General features: G+C 45.9%; 1 protein-coding gene across 2 annotated transcripts in view; it reads right to left on the bottom strand.

Moving 5' to 3' along the window:
* The window catches only part of SLC22A18 (solute carrier family 22 member 18), an 81,192-nt gene that overhangs the window by 40,215 nt on the left and 17,358 nt on the right, over positions 1-23,619 (bottom strand). Inside the window, exons 2-5 of one of the 2 annotated variants that reach the window (XM_064714026.1) lie at positions 17,719-17,935; positions 16,291-16,388; positions 14,076-14,221; positions 13,024-13,156 (exon numbers count right to left, since the gene is read on the bottom strand). In XM_064714026.1, the coding sequence (XP_064570096.1) occupies positions 13,024-13,156; positions 14,076-14,221; positions 16,291-16,388; positions 17,719-17,874 (533 nt within the window). In that variant the 5' untranslated portion in view covers positions 17,875-17,935. Of the gene's footprint in view, positions 1-13,023; positions 13,157-14,075; positions 14,222-16,290; positions 16,389-16,525; positions 16,576-17,718; positions 17,936-23,619 lie in introns of those variants that run through there. The other variant, XM_064714027.1, reaches the window with a different exon arrangement.

Here is a 23,619-nt window from a genome sequence, read left to right as displayed (position 1 = left end):
TGCAATGGCACATGTTTATGCTCATACCTTTTAAACCCAAAGAGATAATGAGGGATGATTCCACCTGCCCTGCACCACACAAGTCTTACCAACCTTGTTTTCCAGAGCCATTCTTTGAGCCACACAATGTTTTATGAAAGATGTCCCCTGGCCATGACTAGAAAAGTAAAATGGGTGATGAACACACCGCTGCTTTTGGGGAGCTTCATCAGAAACTAACCTTGGAAGGTAAAGCCATCAAAAGAGAGGAAGGGTCCCCTCAACCATCCTGCACAGGACATAACTGCAGGATGACACTCCAGCTTTCACACACAAGACAAAATTTGCATCTGAGCTGACCCAAATACCAGCTGGGGCCTCTCCTGTCACTGCTACAATAAAAGGGAATAACCCTGCAGAGAAGGTGACACCCCAGCTGCAAGAGGACCTGAGCTGGGCAGCAGGACAGGACTGGTGGGAAGAGTGTACAGGCTGGTTTCTGTGCTCAACTGACCCATGTCTGCAGCAGCTCCTGCGGCTGCTGCTGCTCCCACAGCCCCGGGGAGTGCAGATAAGCAGCAGTTCAGCTTTTCCAGACATAGCACAATCCCTGTTTACAGCCTCTGGGCTTGTCTTTTCAAAAGAAGGAGCTAGGTGTCTATTCTTGCAGGAAACCAGGTGTGTAAACAGTTCAATTAATATACCCAGCAAACCGTACTCTAGCACAGCAAAGAGGGCTAGTGGAGACAAGCCAAGAGCACAGGAGCCAAGGAAGGAAAATATTTTTAAAGAATACGCCTAATTAGAGATGGGCCTGGGCCAAAAGTTCATATTTGAACACCTGGAATAGCCCAGGGGAGCAGAACGGTAACCTGAACCCAGATCCACATTTTGTAATTCTCTCCTCTCCCAGATGAAGTAAAACCCAGCCCCAAACCCAGTCCACAGTTGGAGCTACAGGTTTCCAAAAGCCAAAGTCTGGAGATTTGGCTTTCTACTTTCAGCCTGGTTTTGGCCAAGTCATTGTGCTCAGCTACTGGTGCTCTGTGTTCCTCTCACCCCACAGCACCCAGTGCCCTGCTGTGGGCCCACCATGCTCCACTCAAGGGCTGGCTCTTGTTCCCTGCCATCCCCATCTGCTCCAGCATCCTCAGCACTGTGACCAAGCCCAGCTTGTCTCTGCACTCCCTTCTCCCTGCCCTCACAGGAACAGCTCCTGGCAAAGCAAGAAGCCTGCCCTAACTCAAAGCCCAGTGCCTCCACTCTCAATGCCTGTGAGACAAATATTGGCAGCAAATCCCAATTTTGTGCCAAATCCCCAGATTTAGGGCTTGTTTTGAAGGGTACAACCTGCATGTCAGGGAAAGCCCCCCCATGCCCTTTATGAATGCTTGCAGAAGAAGCAGACTCCCTTTTCTGCCCTGCAGCTCAGTTTTCAAGAACAGACAACTAAACTTCTCCCACACCTTATCAACTCTTTTGTCTGTAGATTTTCTTTCTAGCAGAATCACATTTGACAAAGAAAGGTCAACCTGATCCCCATAAAATCACCCTGTCACAGGCACGTCACGCATTTCAGACAGCTTGCAAGGCTGACTAAACATTTACTTTTGGATGGCTCTCTTCCAAAGCCCAGAAATAGATCCCAGTTCCCAGTAAGAGAGTGCCTGAGCGTGCCATCAGATGGCTTCACTGCCCTGCCAGAGCATGCCACTTGCATTCCTGCGCTTTCCCCCTCACTGGGTGCCACCACCGAGCTCCCTGCACATCCCCCAAAGAGAGGTGAGGCCTTATCTCCCAGCTGGATTATTCCTGGTAGGTATTTGTCACTCCTTTTTCCATCATCTGACCTTGGGTCCTGTTAGGCTGAGGTAAGTGACGAATGCACAGGGCTCTGCATTGCTTTCCCAGTGGGCACCCAGCCACTCACCAGCATAGCTGGAGAAGAACAAATAGCATTTGCTCCCACTGGATGCTGCAATATTCAAGGAAGAGTTTGTGTTCTGAAAAATTTAAACAATTCAGCTCAACTGCTGTTCAGAGCAGTTTTGCACCTTGAATGTACTCTTGTAGCTGTTGTAACCTTCATCTCCAAGAAATAAAAAAAATTTAAAAATACTGATCTGACTTTATACAAAAGTACGGGGAAAAATTATATAATCCTTCAAGGGCCAAGAGTCTTTGTCTGTAAAGTGCTTGCCACACAGCACCCAGGCAAAATCAAAATGATGCAACTTTTGTTAGGGTGTACAGATTACAATCAGGCAATTAAGCATCCCAGACCATGTAATCACATGCAATGAGAACACACGTGGGTGTAGGGTGAGGTGTGAGCCTGGTGTCACCAACCACAGCCTCCTCCGGTTACCAAAAGGAGTCATTCAACAAATGCTTTAAAAATTTATTTTCTAAACATCACTAGATTCAGAAGAAGGCCTCTTTCTGTCATGAAAAGGAATTCCTGAAAGACTGGGAAACCACCAGGACTGCACTGGAAAACATTAGCCAGAAGAATTGATCTATCATCTGTCTCATATCCAACTGTGTCAGGACAGTTGGAAAGGGAAGGGGGGAAAAACCCATCACACACAAGACAGAATCTGTTATACAGCTTTATATCAGAAAAAACCTCTCCAAGCTTCTGTAGGAAGTAAGTTTAAACATCTGATGCATGAACAACCTCATCTTTAATAACCATTACTGTCTTTCATCTCCCCTTTTTTAAAAGTCTCAGAACAGCATTTAAGACTCTGGCCTCCTGTAAGCATTGCTCAGATGCTCCCCAGATGGCTTTTCCTAGGGGATTTCTAATTATTCAGGGTCTTTTAAAGGCATATCCTGCAGGAATCTTTTAGGTTTCTGGGGCTTTCCTTCCTTCCTCTACAAATTTCTTTACCCGGAGCTTGATTTAAAACCAAACTCAAAGGAAACACAATGACTTCAGTATGTCTCAGATCACATACCCTGGGGTAAAAGAGAATTGAACCAAATCCCATAAAAAATGGTGCAGATTTCAAAGGGATTCACAGTGAAGTTTTGTAAAGATGTAATTAGACCAAAAGTTTTAGCTGAGAATATAATGGAATAAAGGAACATTTAGTGAGACTCAGAAAGTTAATACTGCAAATAGACTACAATGGCTTGGACATGCAATCCCCTCTCCTCAAAGAAAAATAAATTAAAATCGAAGCAACAGTTGCTGTAATAGCAGCTAAACAAGGAAACCTCTGATTCTCAAAAACTCTCACAGTTTTCAGATCCTGAACTACCTTAAATGGATCAGACTTCCAAAAGTGCTGAATTCCTATCTGCTGAAAATCCACTTTAGACAGTGCTAAGTGGGAGATGAAGAAAATCACAGTAATTTCTGGAAAGGCTGGCAACTGCTTCTGCATAAGAGGGCAGCTGGAGAGCAGAGCCAAACCCCTTACATGATGATAAAGCAAAACAAATAATTTCAATGAACATATAAAGCTTTTGTCTCTCTCAGGCCATCCAAGCAATAGCAAATAACAAGACATGCTACTCTTCCAAATCTGCTGCTGCATATCCCCCCAAGTGGGATACAACCCCATAAGAGGTTGTTTTGCCACCTGCAGATGCTGACTGGGCAAACTGGGAGTGTTCCAGTGTGTCCTGTGGCACAGACACGCTGCTAGCTCAACACGCAGTGCACTAATGGACTGTCACCATGGTGTCTCGCCCCTCAGATCCCACCATGAGCATTTCCCTCCTCTTGGATCAGCATCTTTGTTTGCCAGCAGTGCTTATGGTAATTTCCTGCACTGCTTGGCACAGCACAGGGTTCAGCACAAGCAGTCAGGAGCTTGTGATATGAATGCTACAGAGAGCATTTGATAGAATCACAGAATGACTTGGGCTGGAAGAGGCCTTAAAGATCACCTATTTCCAAACCCTTGCCATGGGCAGGGATACATCCTACTACATCAGGCTGCTCAGAGCTCCATCCAACCTGGCCTTGAACACCTCTAGGGATGGAGCACCCAAAATGCCTGTGCCAGTGTCTCACCATTCTCACAGTAAAGAGTTTATTTCTAACATCTAACCTAAGCCTGCCCTCTTTGAATTTAAAGCCATTACCTCTTGTCCTGTCACTACCCAAGTGAAAACTCCCCCTCCATCTTTCTTATAGACCTCCTTTATGTAGTGGAAGGTGCTTTAACGTCTCCCCAGAGTCTCCTCCAGGCTGAAAACCACCAAATCTCTGAGCTGCCTTCATAGCAGAGGTGCTGCAGCCCTGGTGGCCCTCCTCAACAGGTTGACATCCTTCTTATGCTTGGGCCTCTAGAGCTGGATGCAGCTCCCCAGGTTCTCTTGAGAGTGGAGTAGAGGGGGAGAATCGCCTCCCTCAACCTCTCTCCACAGTGCTCTTGATGCAGCCCAGGACACAGTGGGCCTTTTGGGCTGCAAGTGCACATTGCTGGGTCATGCTGAGCTTTGCCTTCTAGAGCAGAAGGTCCTTTCTTCCAGCTCCTGCTTTTGCTTTCTTGGCTGTCACTTGGGCAGTGTGGCTGGGACACTTGCCAGTGAAGACCAAGGCAAAAACATCATCCATACCTCAGCCTTCTCCATATCCCATGGAACCAGGTCTCCTATTTCCTTCTGGAGATGGTCCACATTTTCCACCATCATCCTGTTATCAGCCACGTGCCTATAGAAGCTTTTCTTGTTGCTCTTGATGTCATTGGTCAGATTTAATCCTGTCAGGGCTTTTGTTATCCTAACCTGATCCCTGGCTACTTAGATGATCTTTCTGTGTTCCTCCCAGGCTAATTGTCCTTGCTTCCACCCTCAGAAGGCTTCCCTCAGACACCCTCTGTTTGAGTTTTTCTAGGAGCTGCTTGTTCATCCATGCATTTCTGCCTGACAGCTTTGTTGGGATACATCTCTCCTAATCTTGCAGGAGGTGATCTTTGAATATCAATCAGTTTGCTCAGACCCCTGTTCCCTCCAGGGCTTTATCCCATGGCACTTCACCAAGCACACCCCTGAGGTGGCCAAAGCCTGTTCTCCTGAAGCCCAGGGCAGGCAGGTTGTTCTGCAGCCTCCTTGCTGCACTGAGGTTCTCAAACTCCACCATTCCATGGTCACTGCAGCCAAGGCTGTCCCTGAGCTTCACCTTCCCCATCATCCTTTCCTATGCTGAGAACAAGGTCCAGCATAACACCTCTCCTCACTGGCTCCTGTATGCCTTGGAGCAGCAAGTTCTCTCCCCCCCTGCATTGCTTATGACCCGTTTTGTTGTCTCTCCCAGGACCAGAGCTTCTGAACACAAGACCACTCCTATCTGAATAGAGGATGCCATTTGCTCTGTCACCCTGGCTGGATGGCCTACAGCAGACCCAGACTATAATGTCACTTGTCCTGTCCTCCCTTTGGTCCTGACCCATAAATCCTTGGTGCTCTCTTCATCCATCCCCAGGCAGAGCTCCCTGCAGTGGCCCCACGCACTCCAGCTGCTCACTGACGGGACTCTGAGGAGCACCAAGAGCTTTCTGATGCTGGAAATACCTTCTCACTTGGCTGCACTATCCCATGGTTTGTCAGGTGAAAGAGACAAGACAAAACGAGTGAATGCCAGGGGTAGCCTGGAGATGGCCATTCAGAAACCCCTTTGCCCGCAGCCACGTCCACTGCCCAGATGCTTGACACACCTTTGGCTCTGCTGGTGTGGCTGTGAGCAGGGTTTCATAAGGAGACCAGAGCCAACAAAAGCCCTGGGTGGGGTTGTGGAAGCTGCTGTAGTTCATGAGAAGGTCACTCCTGTTCCATTTCATTCTAAACACCCCATTCAAGCAGTCTGCCCTTCAGCCTGACCCACAAGTGAACTGGCACCTTGTGACAATGGGGTGTTGCATCTCTCCAGCCACCCAGCAGCAAGAAAAGCACCGGGGATGGCTTTAAAGCCAAGACCAAAGCCGTACAAAAGGGCTGCTTTTCCACCCATCCTTTACAGCAGGCACATTTCAAGCAGGAGAAAACCAAGAAAGCAGCAGCAGTGGGTGTTGTCCCTTCTTCCCCTGCGGCAAATGAAGGTCTATTTTGGAAACACTCCTTCCTTGAAACCCTAGGGCCCCTTGGTGTCCTAATCTTACTGCCCCAGGTGACACAATACATCTAAAATCTAAGTCTGTCTCCTGCAGAGCTTCACTCCTCATCTCCCTAACTCCAGGAGTCTTAACTCCTCCCAGCCCACCCTTCACATGCCACATCCGCACATTTCCGTTCATCCCGACCTTCCCTCCCTCCCTTGTCTGATAGTCCTTCCCACACAAGCACCACATCCTTCCTGCCCTGGCCTTGCCACAAAGCTGGGCTTGTTCACTGAAGCAGATCAGAATGAAACATAAGCATGACCCTTTGAATCAACAGGATTAAGAGAAGTAAAGGAGAGGGCTGGCCGCCTGAATATGCACAAACACAAAGGGAGGAAGGTAGGGCCACCTCAGTTTGCCCTGGAGGTCCCTCTGCTAGGCCTTGCTGGGCTCAGCCTCTGGGACTCTTCCAAGACAAAAAAACCCCTAACCTGGCACTGATTCTTTACAAACAACTAAGAAAGAAAGGGGGAAAAAAAGGAAAAAAAAAAAAAAACAAACAAAAAAACCCACAAAAAGAGAAACAAGCCCCCCAAAATGGGATGGTAATTTGGCTTACAAGGACTCTGCCTGCCCAGGGCACCAGGGGATGAAAAAGAGAATACATCCAGGAAAAGCAGGATGTATTCCCTCAAGGTAGTAGATATATTTGCATGAGCATACCTTGTGATAGAGAAAGTCTGCATCCCAAAGGCTGTATGATCTAAATAGCAATATTGTAAATGTATTGGATGAGGGAAGGAAACACTATCTCATTGCCCTGTATTATGCATGAGAAACAGCAGTGCAGAGGGATGGGATAACTTACTCACATCACGGGAAAATCACAGCAGAGCCAAGTCCCAAATCCCAGTTCAGGGACTTAACCACAAGCTATTCCGTACCTTCTATTTTCTGTTAACAAAGAAAACAGTATTTTCCTGGATTTCAATCCCCAGTGATACTGCTGGATTTGCTGCCCAGTCATGAAATAGTCCAGGAGTGGGAAGAGCAGATGAAGCTCTAGTGAGTCATGAGCAGACACTGCCTCATTGTGCAACCTGGGCTATGAGGGTCATGTCCAGCCCTCCAACTTGACTTCTGCTAGCAAGGCCAGACGTAAAATACCTTGTGCCTTTTCATAAAATTCCCATTTTGGTTTCATTGTGGGTTTGTTGCCCCCACTTTTTACTTATTCCTTGGGGCTGTTAAGCCAGGCTTAACAAGAAAAATCAGCCACCACCTCACAGCCTAGAAGGGACCCAGTTAACAACAGACCAGGCAGGGCTCTGCACTGCACAGCACCCAGGGCTTTCAAAGCATCAGGGGAGGGGAGCAGTGTTCAAACACCCATAATTGCTCAGCAGAGCTGACTCCACAAACACACACACGCTGTTGATTGCGATCTGGCGACCACGCACACCGAGCGGGGTTTCGCCTGCCCGCCGCCCCCTCGCTCTCTGACTCCAGGCATGGGGTGCGAAGCAGGGCAGCCTCCCCCGGTGCACAGGCATGATGAAAGCTGGAAAAGGCAGCAGGGAAATTTCCTTAGCTCCCCTGGAGATATCCACATCCCTCTGCCTTTTATTTTCTATCTGCCTGTTTGTTTGGATAACTGTTGTCAGCCCATGGAGGGAAACCAGGCAAATCCTGCCAGGAGTGCCTCTTCCCATGGCTCTGGTACAAGTCAATCTCCAGCAGCCTCCAAACCTCAGCTCTCTGTAAGCAGCACAAACCAGCCACAGGAGAAAGCTCTGGGTATCTTTTTTTTCTAAAATGCATTTTCACCATGGTTACTTTGGGAAAATGAAGCAGCAAACCTCTAAAGATGCTCAGGAGGTAGGAGGGTGCTATGGGGAAAAGGGGCAGGTGGCCATCCCCTGTGAGCTGGCACTGCCTCACTCACTGCCCTCCCAACACAATCCCTGCAGAAGGCTAAGTGGAAATGAGGGTTTTGGAGGAAAATGGAGAGCACACCTGATAAAGCTGAGGAAGGGGCTGCCAACATCCCCCCATTAGCTCAACCCAAGCCAAGCCCTCCTTGAGGGCAGCCACAAGGCACGGGCCGCCGGCTCCCGCCCTAAACCCCACTCTTCCTCCCTAGGGAAAGGGCCCCACCTACGGGTGAAGGACCAAGGAGGAGCTCTGGCTCCATCATTGCACCTCCCTCCTCTGGAGCTCAGGCCAGGGAGAGCACAGAAGAGCCAAGGTCACTGAGGATGGGCTAAGGGGGAACAGGGGCACCTTTGCAGTGACAGTGCCATTTTCCAGTGGGTACATGGCAGAAAGCCAGGGCACCCAAACTTAAAAATTGGTGGCCTAGATGTGGGAAGGAAGAGCTGGGGAAGAGCTCAGTGCAGACCTGTTGTATGAATGCAGCATAGACAGAAAACTAAGAACCTGCATCCTGGTGGCTTTTGGTAAGTTCACAATCCAGCATCAAACTCCACAGGTTCTTGGCCACAGGTACGGTGTGCTGATGGCCAGAAATGTGTCCTGGGACTTGGGGGTCAAGCAAGAAAAAGCTTAGGAAGCAGTTGATTCCTTGAGCTGCTTCCGAACTGCTTCATGAGGAGGTAGAGGGTGCTGTAGAACCACCTGTGCCTCTCTGTCAACCACAGAGTCTGAACAGCAAGTTTAGGTGTAGCTGTCTCCCCTGCAGATGTCTAAGGCTAGATGAACTCCACCCAAAATGCACTGAGGCACTTCTTAGGTTCAAGAATAGATTAAACATGTTATCAGAACTAGAAAATTCTGGTGCTGGGAATAGAGGACAGAAGTGCCCTAAACCTGACTTCTGAACCAACAAGCTTGTTGAAGGATAATATCCATGGTCCTCTATCACAGAATTTACAGATAAACTTTGGGGCCATGTCTTCCAAATTAAGACAGCTGCCATGCAGAGTAAGTGATACGAAAAAACCCTTAGATTCTGTTTTGTTTTTTCAGAGAAGGCCACAGCTGAGGGCATCTGTACCTTTCCCAAGCCATCAGCTCCTTGACAAGCAGCCCATTTCCTCTTCTGTCCCCATTCCTGCCAGAGCTCAGCCAGCAGTACAGACCACGTTGCAGATTATGGATGACTTGCCTCCCTTTCTCCCAAGTGCCCTGACACAAAGGACAAAGCAATGCCTGTACAAGCGTCACCAGTCCTTGCTGCTTGGCTGGGCAGCATCATCCCAGGCAGAGAAACATCAGAGTTTTTGCTGGAAGGGAGCAGGAGCAGCTCCCAGAAGCAGAATGCCCTGCTTTGTCCCGAAATGGAGCACAACCCTTTCACCCTTTGCCGTGCTCCCACCCACCTTCCCAGCTCCCAACCTCCAGTCCTTTCAACACCCACAGTTTTTCCACTCTGCCACGAAGCCATGAGAAATTCCCTGCCAGAGGACTTTGTTCAAATGGGTTTTTGAAAAAAAAAAAAAAAAAAAAAGCAATTCCCTACTCCAGGCAAACAAGCTCCTTCTTTTCCCCATGAGGTAGAAGGATAATAGCAGAGCCAGGGGGAAAAAAATCCCAACAAACTATCCCCAAAGCCTGCTGTAATCAAAAGAATAATTGCTCCAGGAGATTTAAGCCTACAGCTGAGTCACTAAAATGAAGAAACTTCTCAGTGTCCATAGAAAGCAAACAATTCTTGGGTGATGCAGCAGAGATTCTCTACAGCCTTGTTAGAAGGAAAGAAAAAAGCAGCCAGATGTAATTAATCATAGTCCCAGAAGAAAGGATGAAATCTCTGTAATTAACTACCTAGACTCATCTTTCCACTTTTGAAAACTAATCCAGCTGCCTACTTCCACCTTTCACCCAGAGGGCTGCCACACAAGTCTGTTGCAAACACCAAATCACCTTCCTTTAGGGATGCACTCACCTGCAGTGCCCCACAACAGCTTTGCAGAAGTTGTTTGCAGGAGTGTAAACAGAACTCCTTTCCTTAGTCCCCTTTGGTGGATGAACTGCTAGGGAGTTTGCATTCCCCAAGAACCTGAGTAGCACTCAGCTAAACTACAGGAATTATTTTCAGGCTGAAGGAATTTTATATCCACAGTCCTGACCCAACCAATCAATTACCAGAAAACGCCAATTAAAAAAAAAAAAAAACAAAAACAAAACAAACACACAAAAAGCCCATGCAAAGAGAAAAACACTTTCCAAATGATGAAATGGTTACAACTGCTTGTGTTATCAAATTGGCTTATACTTCATCCTCAGGTGGTGAAATTTGTCAGAGCAGCAAAGTTTTGGAAAACAGGGCAGGGGGAAATGTAGCTCTTCAAAGGGAAGAAGAGGAAGGGCTGGAGCTGGCAGTTACAGTTTACTAGGAAAGGTCAGGAACTAACATCCAAAAAATCCTATGCAAATCAGAACAAGACATTCAACTTCCTCGGGGCTCCCTTAATAAATAAGGGTTGACAAATATTATTCCAACAAAGAAAACAATAAAAGATGAGTTCTTTAGGTCAAATACATCAATGGTAAATACAATACAGAAGAATAATACTAAAATGACATCAGCTGAGGAACTGAGAGTGATTTCTACTCCCTCTCTTGTATACAAAGCACTGCTAACATGTGAATAATGCTGTCAACAACACATGGGGCATGCTGGCCAGCTTTGTGGCGAGGGAAAGCAAAGAACACAGAGTGGACAGAAATCTCCAGGATTGCTCTTCCATGACACAGCAGAAATGCTTTTTCAATGGAAGGTGATTGGGTCATTCTTCTGGGAAAAAAGAAAAATGGAAGTGATGACGCAGCTCCAAGTACAGCTGGAGCCTTCCTGTACAAACGTGGGAAAGAGGGAGGGAGGATGAGCAGGCTGTGGGGCACAGCAGCAAGGCCAGGGAGCCTGGGGCATGTCCCTAGGGCAGCACCCACTCCTTCCCCGGGCAGGCACAGCGATGCTCAGGGCTGTCCGTGGCACAGAGCGGCTCTCATCTGAATTCCTGCTCTTCACCGGCACCAAAACACTTAAAGCCCGGTGGATTGTTCCTCTAATCTCTGCACTGACACCTGGCAGAGGAGCTAAGCACAGTGGGGATTGGCTGCAGCAAACCTTGGTACCAAACCCCCAGAGCGGCTTCCTAAGCCTGAAGCTGCTGTTTATCCCATCCTATCAGCCTCTGTGCGCATCGGGGCGCTGCCAGCACGGTACAGCTCGTCCCGTGTGAATAGAAATTCCTGTCGTCCTTCCAGGAGGATGCAGAGATGCTCAGGGAGAGGAGCAGGTGCTGCTGTCCCCAGCCCTGCCATGGGACCGCAGAGCTGCCCGAGTGCCGGGCAGGAGCAGCGGGCTGGAGCTGCCCTCCGCAGGACGCGAGGGAAACCAACCAGCCCTGCTCGGAAAGGCTGCCAGCTCCTTTTCCACGGGCAGCACTCTCACTCTCCCGGAATTACGGACAAGGTTCACCTTTCTCAGCCTTGTGCTGCAGTCACAAAGTTTAAGGTCCAGAAGGTTTCAAAGTGAGCAAGGAGTGTGGAAACCTCCTGTTGTCTGACAGCACCTGACATGCAAAAGCTAGGCTGCCTTCCAGTCAATGTCCCTGACTAATTAAATGACACAGGAGATTCCCTCCCACTGCCTCTTTTCTATAAACCTGTGACTGATGCACGTACTGGAAAGTGAAACCCCATGAATTTTTGCTAGATAGCAATGATGCTTCTATGTTGATGTTTAAATATGGGCCTATAACCAAAACTGAGAACTGAGGTAACCTTTACTTTCAGTTAACACATAAACGTCTACAATCACTGTACTCGGTTAAAAATAATACTTACTAAAACCAGCACTCAGCCAGCAACACCTATAAATACCTTTAAATGCTGATCAGTTAATATTATGTATGTCTCTAATTTTAATTTTATGCAGCCATGTAATAACTACGAAACAAATCCTCCTGATGAGTTTTGTGACACTTGGCCAACACTGCCAAGGTTTTAGGGCTGCTCCCTAAGGTTACAGCATTCTTCTCAACCTGTGAAAGGATTTCACACACTCAATTGCATCTCTGCAGTGCCTGAATGCACAGTGGAATTCAGAGAGCAACACACGACACCCCACACATCACAATCCCCTGTGCAAAACACCCAGGAGATGCATGGCCATACCCAGTTCACAGAGCTTATGGCACTGGGACAAGGATGGGAGTGATTTTTACCCTCTACCCTATGCTGTAGAGTTATTTTAACCTGAGTCTGCAGAGGCAAGCATCCATAGTAAAGAGAAGCAGAGCAAAACAAAAACCTGAATGTCCACCAGGGACTTTTTTTCCTCACCAGAGCAAGGCTGGGGAATTCTCCAAGGAGATTACAGCCACGTGCACTTCACTGCCTGCAAAATTCTCTGACACACCACAGTTTTTGAGCATTTACTTCCTTCTGCAGAATGTAAGAGAAGGTGGCAGCCTGCTATGGTGTGCCAGGCTGTGGAGAGCCAACATGGAATTGTCAGGTGTCTGCTTCATCTTGCTCTGAGAGGGCTAGACCTCCTCACTCTCTTCCCCCACTGTCCCAAGCTTGCCTTCTCCTTTCCCATAGTCTTGCCCTATACTGAGCATCCCCCAAAGACAACATTTTCACCATTTTCTCCACAAGTTTCACATTGCTCCTGATTTCCATTTCTCAGTTGTACAATATCATTCCTTAAAAGCTCTTTCAGCACATTTAGCTCCAAAGACAAGACAATCAGCAGAATGACAAAATCAATTTCTCAATCTAGTTTGTTTTAAAATGTACTTAAGTAAGCAGAAGGTGAGATTTTCAACAAGATCTCCTTGAAAACAGTGGGAGTATTCTTTGTAGCAGCACAGAAAGCAAAAGGTTGAGTTCTGGTATGGTCCTCTACTGCCACCAGCTGTAAGACAGCATCAAAAGCTCTAGGGCAGCAGAATATCCCTTAGCAGCTCCCTCAGTGATTGCAACAAAATCAGTACCAAACAAGTGGATCACTCACCCGAATTTGGTGGAGAGAACACCTCCCACGGCAGAGCCAGTAATGATGCCCACTCCAAAGCAAAAGCCCAGCTTCCCCAGAGCACCAGCACGTTGGGAAGGAGTGGTCACATCTGTAATAACCTTCTGAGCACCTGCAGGGGGGAAAAATATCAAACCACAGGGTCTGAGCAGATACCCCAGCAGTTCCCATGGTTTTATTGCTAAGCCATTAAGAGCTTTTGGGGATTTTGTTTTTGGGGTTTTTTGTTTTGTTGTTGGGGTTGTTTTGTTTTGGTTTTGGGTTTTTTTTTTTATTTTGAGGTTTGTTTTTTTTTTTCCCCCAATTAAAACTTTTCTGGGATGGTTTCTGGCCAGAGGCAATTTCCCCAGCTTTTAATTTTCATACTTTCCATGGAAGAGGGCCCCTAAATTAGCACTGTCAATCTCCTCTGGAAGCCCCATAGTCCATCAGTTTTGAACAAAACAGCCCCCAGCAGTCATGAGAAACAGAACCATTCAAACAAATCCCTTCACAAGTGACAGGAAGCATCATCAACCTGATTCCTCTTGCATGAGTTACATGGACTTCTAGTAGCTGAAGTTCATGTCTTTCACATGAAAAATATAGGAAACATCAGCCAAAACAGAACAGCTTGGTGGGTAATGGAAGGTATTTTTGTAATAATGTTTAATTTTTACCAGTATGCTCATTTTACCAGGAGAAAAGGAAAAACTTTTGTGTAAAATATCCTGGTTGCAAGAAGGCAGCTGAAAAGTCTGAGGTAACACTGCTGCCAGTAAGTGACTTGCACCCATTGGGCCTGGATGATCAAGGCCAAACAATTCCCTCAAGATTCTACAGGAAGATGGGCCTGGAACTCAGACTAATAAGCACTGCTTTCCACCTGCTTCTTCATGTTCCCACCATTTCGCCCCTGAGGACCATCCCATGCTCCTCCTGCCTTCCTTCATGCTGCTGGACAAGTTGGCTTCCCTTAAAACAAGCCAGAACCAGGGGGAATCATGCAGGAAAAGCAATTTGGAAAGCTACACATCCCTGATTGACCTTACCTGGCATCCCATGCATGAACACTCCTGGCAGCCTGGAGAGGAAGAGGAGGGGGATGTTGGTGGAGAAGGACATGAGCAGGAAGAAGAAGCTTCCAGATGCACAGGAGAGAATTAAAGCTGCACGGGCACCAAATTGATCTGCAAACCTGGTACAGAAATGGCACAAGGTTGTCAGTTTTCTATTTAGGCTTAAAAAAAAGAAAATAAAAGGCTTCTCAACAGTAAATCAGTTTTGCTCCTATTTAAGGGGAAAAATAACACCACAACTAAACACACTAACAAACAACCACAAACTCCCCAGGCCCCAAAACACAAACAGGCAAACCCCCAGTCAGATCAGGTTTTGGCCCAGCTCCAACTCTTTGCTGTAATTCAACTCCAAAAAGCTTAAAAAGTTCAAGTTGGACAAAGTCTGAGAGTACCAGAACAGGTTCTGAGCAACAGGGGCTAAGATGACCATAAAACAGCCTTAGACTGTTTCTCATTACAATTCCTTCTTCCTTTCCTTTATTTAAGCTGCATATTACAGTTAGCAAATGAATATTACCTTGCATAGCAATTAGTTGTGTTTACACTAAGAGGAACAACCCTCTAAAAATGCCAGGGTTGGTATACAAACAGAGCTAAGCTTAAGTAATTAAAATGTTTTGTGTCGAGGGAGAGGTACAGGTCAAAACTTTGCTGTTTACATGTAAGCCAGGGCAGTTTACATTTGCTGTTTGTAACCTGAAGACCACAAATCATTACATTGTTGATGTGGGGAGTGGGGATTTTTTTGTTTTGTTGCTTAAAAGTAAACACAGTGCTTTATCTTTTCATGTCTGTTTAGGAGCATTAAGCAAGAACACGAAAAACTGAGCTAAGAAACACATTCTCTCTTTTCCCCTTTCTTCCTCTTTTCTATTTAATCTGTTCCTACACTGACATCAAAACAGACTTATGTCTAGAAAAATCCTTTTTATCTCAAACTTGCATAGCAAATTTTGGCTTCAATCTGGCAAAGGACACCTTTGGTTCCAGTCAGTTTCTGGTTTGCCATTTTCCTTCCCTTCAGCAATGACTCTGGATATTAGGAAATGACATGCAGGGAGGAGAACCAGATTTCAGATGGCACCAGATCCAGGACAGGAAAACTACTCTAAGTTTGTGTATTAATAGGAAAAGCATTAAAAGTGGGCCCTTTGCACCATCTCCATTCTTAGAAATGCATTTTCTGCCAAGAAGTGCTGGAGAATCAAATGTTGCTGTTATTTATTTGAAAATGTGTCCAAGGGCTGAGATCAGATCCACAAAGTGCCACACTCCATGTACCAGAGGATCTTGTAGAGCCCCCAGTCTACATCAGCCAGAAAGTAAATTTCCTGCAGGTAAACTGAAGCACACAGCAGCTCCTATCCATTTATTGATTTGCTGATCAGTAGCAGGATCAAGAAGAGAAGTTAGATTTTCTCTGTCCCATTTTAGTTTCTGTCACTGAAATGCACATATCTTTCAGGGTTTTATTTTTCTTGGTCTTTAGGAATGTATTCTCCCACCACTCAATTTTTTTAGGGCTATTTGCATTTCATTAGGAACAGGAGAGTCTGTTTCATGGGGTAAAGAGGCAGAAAACCCAAGTATTTTCCACTCTTTCCTTATTTTGATAGCTTGAGTTTATAGATATTCTTAAAAGATTCTTAGAAGTTCTTAAAGGTCCATGCAAGTCTAAATTTGTATTCAACATGGATGCAGATTAATTCAGCTGGTGAAATGACACCACCTTCACTTATTGTAATTGATAGCTCTACTTACCATCAATAAATACCCTCTCTTTTTTTTTTTTTTATTTGTTTTTTGGGGGGGGGGGTTTGTGGGTGGTTTTTTTTTGTTGTTGTTTCCCAGTCACAAAACATTTCTAAGGTTACACATGGCTATAAAACATTTGCAGAATTAAGCTGTTAGGATCTGGGCTCTGAGGACTCTGGTGGTTTAAGCCCATTCCCAGGATATTGTTACACTTAAATGTGTGTCATTAAAATGTAGCTAAGTTAATATAAAGGCTGCTTCTATGCTGCAGTATTTCTAATAATAGCATTTATTTTTCCCTTGCTCATTATGAAATCCTCAATCATTTCAACAGGACCACAAACCAGAACAAAATTATTTTTATGAAAGTATAAAAAATGCTTGGTCTTTTTCAGCTATGTAAAGGGTCATGAGAATCATTCTCACTTACCTTCCAAAAATGTAACCTCCCACAAGCTGGAGGACACCAAAGGTGGTCTGGAGATAGCCAAACCCCACTGAATCCAAACCTAGGCTCTTTGCCAAGTACTAAAAATGAAAACAAAAAAAAAGCACACAAAAAACAAATAAATGGAAAAGAAGCAGGCTACATTTATGAATAAACATCTTAATATCTGTGTGGAGAGGATCATAGCTCCTAACAACCACTTCCTTCAGTTCCCCACCCCTACAGAGGAAATGTTCATTGGCCAGACACTGGCAGCTTAATAAAGACCAAATGTCTCTGTCCCACACCCTGAAGGGCAGGGACCTGTGATCAAACCCATCAATTTTGCCCCAGCTGGCACGTTTGTATTGCCATTTACCTTTGCAATTCCACACAGCTGAACATATTCAGCAACTGCTAAGGGGGATAAGGGAAGTTTTAAATGCCTTCCTGCCTCCAGACCCTGCACCTGGAACAGCCCATCCACCCTCTGGGAGATAACTATGGAAAAGTTCTGGAGCTGTTGTTTAATCAAGCAAGCCAGAATCAATGAAAGTACAACATGAGCAAATATTGCCTTTACTAGATGGTACACCCACAACCTGACCTTGCAAAAAACACAGATGCACACCTTGAAGAGCCAATGGGCAGTTATTTCTGATTCATGTTTTTGTTGTGTCATGCTTTTGTTTTGCCTGGAGGTGCAGGGAGACCTCATCTCTCTCCACAACTGCCTGAAAGGGATTGGTAGCCAGCTGGGGTCAGTCTCTGTTCACAAATAACTAGCAATAGGACAAGAGGAAATGACCTCAAGTTGTGCCAGGGATGGTTTAGATTGGATATTGCAAAATATTTCTGCACTGCGAGGCTTGTCAAGCACTGAAACAGAGTGTCCAGGGAAGTGGTGGAATCACCATTGCTGAAGGTATCTCAAAAATGTGGCACTCAGGGACATGGTTTGGTGGTGGACTTGGCACTGTTAGGTTTCTGATTGGACTCAATGACCTCAAGGGTATTTTTCAACCAGAAGTCCTCACTGATTCTATAAATTCAGACAGAAGAGTCCAGTAAGTGAGAAGCTGGTTAATTACACCCTCAGAAAACCCCACCTTTGATCTGAAACCTCTGCCTGCTGATAGCTGCTGGATGGGTCACTCTCACACTCCATGCCAGAAGATACAAACTGCACCAGCTTCACCCAGGAAAGGGCTCTGGGTGCTACTGCAGCCCAAGTAATAAATCAGCTTTTATGGCCTAGCTGTACCCTGGACAGAGACACAGCCTGCCTCTTTGGTAAGAATACCAAGTATTCCTTTCAGTTTCAAGGATACCTTTCCTCTTTCCTGCTAAAAACTATCCTCTGGCTTTGCTGGAAAACCACAGAGCCCTGCATTGAAGGAAATGCTGTGGAGCAAGAGAACCCATACTCACAGGCATGAGTCCAAACTGCATGAAGAGAAAGGTCAGGTCTAGGGCTGCAATCACGTAGGCAACGCGGATCACTTGCCGCCTTTTGGCCTCTCCCAGGGTCTCATTGCTCATTCCTGAGGCTTCTTCCTCACCTGCAGAGCTGGTTTTTGCATTCATGGTGCTCACAGAATGGCTTGCTGCAGGACTGGGTGGGAAATGACACGGAGGCACTCGCTAGCTGCGAATGTGAAGCGTAGATAAAGGGCACAAACTGTGTGCACAGTTCAAAGCTTACAGTGAGAGGTGCTGAGCCAGCATGCCACGGATTTAATGTTTCTTTCTTCCTTTTTTTCCTCTCCCCTTTGCTTGCTTGCTAGGCAGGATCAAAGGTAACTGTGCATCAATCCACAGATCTGGTTCTTCAGCCTTGTGGGCTCACTGCCCCAAGCACCATCACAACAAAAATCAGCTGGAGTATCCCAGCGAAGTGAAAGTGAACATTGCCCCAAACAAGAGCATGTGATAAGCTCTTCAACTCTTTTAACTGCTTCACTTCCTTCACTTTTACTGCCTCTGGTGGCTCAGGAGAGATGCCTATTTTAATTCTTCATGAAAGGCACTTTGCTTTTATTTTTGGAGGTTGCAAGTGAAGCTTACAGCAGAATAGCTATTTCCAATTCCAGTAGGTTTATACAAATCCTGGAGCAAAGACAACTCCTGCATGTAGTCAGAGCTCCTCTCATCATCTTTTCCTGAGCCATTCTCCCTCCTTTCCAGGAGGAAAATTTATAGTAAATTATTGCAAATTTATAGTAATTCTGAGCCAGCAAATGTTCACATGTGACTCCAATCAAACTACAGATTACCAGCAAATATCAAAAACATTTTAAAAATGTATTAAATCCACACAAATCATGAGGCTGACTGCCAACTGGGAAATGAAATAAATAAGACTCAGGCCTTTGGGGGTTTTGTTGTTTGCTTGCTTGTTTATTTAGGGTTTTTATTTGTTTGTCTGCTTGCTTATTTACTTGGGGGTTTATTTGTTTGTTTTCTTACTCGTTGAAGCCTGGAAGTCTGATTGAGGATTATCTTTCTTTTGAAGAGAAGAAGAAGGCAGAGATTCCAATGCTCTGACTTTGCAGAATTATAGGACTTTTAGAAAGAAGAGAGCTGGAGAGCTCATCCACCGTGCTGCTAAACACTTCAGTTCAGCTGTGACTTTTTCTAGGCAAGCTTTGAAAATCTCAAAGAAAAGAGATTTGCTCCTTCTCTAAGTATGCTGGAAAGAAGTTTTTCCTGTCCAATGTGAATTTCTTGTGCTGCAGCTTGACCATGTCACCCAGTCCCTCTAACTTAGTAACACCTCAGCTCAGAAACAGAGTCTGGATTCACCATGAAGGCAGACTCAGACACATCAGCACAGGGACACACACACATGTCTGCTGGCTTGGCTCTGAAGGGGCTGTCAGAGCTCCAGGATTCCAGCCAAGCCTGGGGATGGTGACCTGTGAGATCTCTGGGCACACCTTTTTGTTCAACATTTCACCACCAAGCCCTGGGGTTTGCTGAAGGCTTCCAGGCTCCACGTCCTGGCAAAGGAGGGGGAAGTCCAAAGGTTAAATCTTTCATCAGGGTTGGGTACCATATCACTGGAGATTGCACAGAAACAACCCTGCACAAACTCAGAGCTTGAGTGGAAAAAGCACCTTTAAAAATTACTTTCCTAAAGCAATACCAGCATTCAATCCAACTCACAAGACCCCAGAATTTAGATTTTTTTACCGAGGAAGGACGATTACCCAGCACGTATCCCAACCCAGCAAAGCATCAGTGCTCGACATTTGGTTAATCTCAGAGCAAAACAATGGATTTGCCTGCACTTTGAATGCCCTTCAGCACAGTACCAACATCATCAGTCCCTGGCTTGTGCTGGATAGGCACAATGTACAAATTACCATTGAATAGAAGAGTCAAATTAATGACAGAATTCTGTTTATGGAGGTTTTGAGACAACCAAAAAGCGACTCATGCAAATGCAATGCACAACTGTGCTTACAGGAAACCTTGCTGCCCTGGACTTGGAAAGCATCAATAATTTGACTGGTGAGTTTGTCTCAGCAGCAACTGAAAACAGATCCCAGCAAGGCAACCAGGGCAGCAAAGACTTGCAGATGCAGCCACTCTCCACCAGACAGGAGCCTTGTCCTGCCAGGGCATGCAGTGCAGACAGCTAGCCAGACACATGCTCTCCCTTGGATTTGGCTTCTTTTTACTGGCATTGACAAGGGAAGTGGAGTAAAAAACCACAGAGTTTAATTCCCAGCCTCTGGGGCTAAAGGCACAGTTCTAAAAAGCAGGAAGCTAAACTTGGTGCCTGGTGTGGAGGTGTCCATGGAGAATAAGCTGTGATCATCAGCTCCTGTACACCCCCACCCCTGGATGGTTTAGCACCCAAGACTGCTCCTTAGATCAGGCTGCAAGTAAGAAAATGCCCTGGGCCCAGTTTGGTGATCCTCTTCTGGCAGTCATGTCCTTGGGCAGGATCACTTCTCTCCCATCCCAGCACTTTGACCCACACAGCACAAAGGTGGCAGTTTTAAGCCATCTTTACAAGCCAATGGCCAGGTCGTGTCCACACTGCCCTGGCCCCAAGGATGCAGGGATGAGCTGGATTCTCCAAACCTGGCCAAGATGTTGGCAGCCTCAAACCATCTCAGTATCCTCCTGCGAGGTTTTCTGCGCAGGCACTTGGATTTTCCTGACTTTCAGCGCCTGATTTTTAGAATCTTGCCCCATGAATCCATTGGCCTGAGGGCTAAATGTGGCAGCAGGAGCACTGATGGGAATACAGCCACTGTGACTGACACAAGACAAATTCTCCTCCTCCCCTGAGTGAGAAGCCTGACTGAAAATGTCTGCAGGAGCTCAAGTATGGTAGAGATTAACCCTGTTCCCAGCTATGCTCCACTGAACACCACGTTTGCAGCCATGCAGCTCGGGGCCAGCTAATTTATACCTGCAGTGATAATGCACCCCTAATGACAGATGGCATAAGCTGGCACTGCACTGTTATCTAAAGGCTCCTTCTGGCTCAATTATAGACTACATCATGGGCAGCACTCAGTCACTGACAAGCTATCTTTGAAAAACAAAATGAATTTTAAAACTGGGGAGGAACAGGTTATGAAGAGGAAATGAGTTTTCTTGGGTAGGATAAATAAACTTTGAATAGACATATATTTCAGGAAGACTACCATGAAAACGAGCAAGGAGATAAATATCTTGTGGTAAAATTGCAGATTAGTCCATTAGCTATGCATTAAGCTTTGACACTTATTTTCAGCAATTTTGGAGTATTTATAGTTGCCGTCCTGGTGTGTCTTTCCTGAGGCCTATTTATCTGAATTTATCTGATCTCTGAAAAAAATAGAGCAGGAAACTTGAGAACATCTTTTAAAAAATCATAAAAGCTCACTGTTTATGCTACTTGGGTAGAAATTTTTCTTAAATTGCTGGAATGGGAAGCAAAGCTAGCACATGCATAGGGAAGGGAAATCCACCCACATCAGTACCAGAAGTTGAAAATGTTGGTTGGAAAACAATGAACTGGGGGTAAATAAATCTTGAATCCTTCTCTGAACTTGTGGTTTTTTTCCACAGAGGAAGCTAATATGATCTGGAGGAACATGAGGTACCCTGGGTGGGGTCAAACCAAGTTTTCAGCCCCAAAGGAGCCTTGAAGAGGGATTAAAATGCAGATATAATGCCCAGCAATGAAGGGCATCTCTTGGGCCTCAATCCTCTATGAATTTGAACTGGCCAGTGACTTCTGCTACACAAAAAATCAGAGATGGGATGAAGCAAATCCTGCTCCAAAACAGATCAGTCACAAATCCTTGCCCTTGTGGGTGTGCATGCACACCCATGGCAAGCATGACAGCTGGCTGGGAATGCCAGGGAGGGAATCACTGCTCTTGCTGTCAGCAGAACTTTAATTTCTTCTTGCAAAGAGAAACAGCATCTCTGTGTGCTGCGGGTGCCAGGAGAGACAGGAGGTGCAAGTTGGAGCATTATGAACACACCTCATCTCCCTGCCCATACCTCGTCTCCCTGCCCAAGGAGCAGCAGAAGAAACCTTTCCTCTCTCTGGAAGAGCCAGAGAGGCCACAAACCAAAAACAGTGAGGCAGGCAGACATTCAGACATGGAGGGACACAACAACCCTTCACAGAGACCCAGTCCTCAGGGAGCCATTGTCCTGGGCATGTTTCGTCAACTCTGCAACGTAAGAAAGGAAATGGAAGAATTATCTCGAAGCAATTCCTCAATAGTGGGAATGCTGAATGGCTGTAATGAGGGAAACTGCTCAACACCAGCCATGGTGGGTGGGAGCCATCAAATCTGCAGGATCTGGCCTGATCCCTCTCTTTCCCCAACCCCAAGACCAAGGGAACAGGCCTCATTTGTATTCTGGTGAAAGATTTACACAGTTAAGCAAATAAGAGCATGGATGGCCTGGTATTGCCAAAATTATATCCCAAGTTTGTTGACTGATTTATTCCTTTGTCTAATTGTGTCCATGAAAAAAGCAGCTCGCTAATGAATGGAAAAAGACTCCACATGGCCAGCAAAAAAAGGGGAAAAAAAGCAGCCATGTTTAGTTTACAAAATAGCACAGTCTTCAGGGATTTTCATAAAACTGCAGAGACAGTCCAAATCGACAATGAAATCAGATTCCTGGTAGCTGCTGAGGTCTTTTGGCTTTTTCTATGTGTGTATTAAATTGCAAAAAGCAATTATTTATAATTTGTTTTTATAAAAATGCTGGTGCACTTATTATGCCTGGCAAATTATTTTGTAAAATGGAAAAGGCTATTGTTCATTCTCTTGGTAAAGTCTTTGTTACTTAGCATATTAAACTGCAAATCACATTTTATCTGAAAGGTCCCTTCCAACCCAAAGCATTCTATGATTCTGTGAAATATGGCTGGTTATTATTAACTTTTTACTGGTAAACCCCCAGAGCTCCAACGAATACTGAAGCCTCATTTGGTGCCCTATAACCACAAAAAGATGTTGAGATTCAGATGAGGGAAAAGCATTAAATCCTCCTTGTCTTGCAGATGGGACTCTAACAGACTGAGGGGTTTAATGACTTCCCTGAAAACAGAGGAAGTCTGTGGAAGAGGCTGGAGTCACATTCAATCATCATTTGGATGCCAGTCCCCTTGCTAACCACAGGGCAGCTTCTTCTCTCTAATATTCTGGAAAAATTAAAATAAAAGAGAACATTTCTGAATGCTGGAATTTGACAACAAAGCATGCAGATTGAGACAGAATTCTCCTGAATTCAGGCCACAGGAGTTTTTCCAAAACTCCTTTACAATTGACACAATCTGTCAATTGTAAAGGAGTTTTGGAAAAATCCTGTGGCCTGAATCCAGGATTACACCAAAACTGACATGACCAAATAGGAAGAAAAACTCAGCTCTTTGTACCCATCCAGTCTCCTGGGCTCCAGCAGGGCCTCACTGGGGCAGGAGCCTCCTGTGCCTGCGCACACTGAGTGGCCCTGGTTTAGGATGATTTCAGCTCAGGCTGAGGACTCACCCTGCATCATCCCCCAGGTGTGGCCATGGCTGTGGCCCTCCCCACCCAGAATTTCTCCCGAGCAAACAGAAACCCCTCGAGTTTCAGTGAGCTGTTGCCAGCAGTGCAGAAGGGCTGCTGGGCTGCCTCTCCTTCATGCAGGGACACCAAAAGCCAGCAAATGCCTCCAGTCTGTTATGCCACAACACTGAAGAATCAGCAAGCAAAAGATGACCCTTAGTGAAAGGCCAGGTCTGCTGCATGGCCTCTACTGGGCAAATGGTCTCTCCTAGACCTGGCATTGCTCCTCCACAAGCCACACTTGCTTCCA

This window comes from Zonotrichia leucophrys, chromosome 5 (assembly GCF_028769735.1).
Source record: "Zonotrichia leucophrys gambelii isolate GWCS_2022_RI chromosome 5, RI_Zleu_2.0, whole genome shotgun sequence".
NCBI classification, from domain to species: Eukaryota; Metazoa; Chordata; class Aves; order Passeriformes; family Passerellidae; genus Zonotrichia; species Zonotrichia leucophrys.
This window is presented reverse-complemented; position numbering and strand designations above follow the sequence as displayed.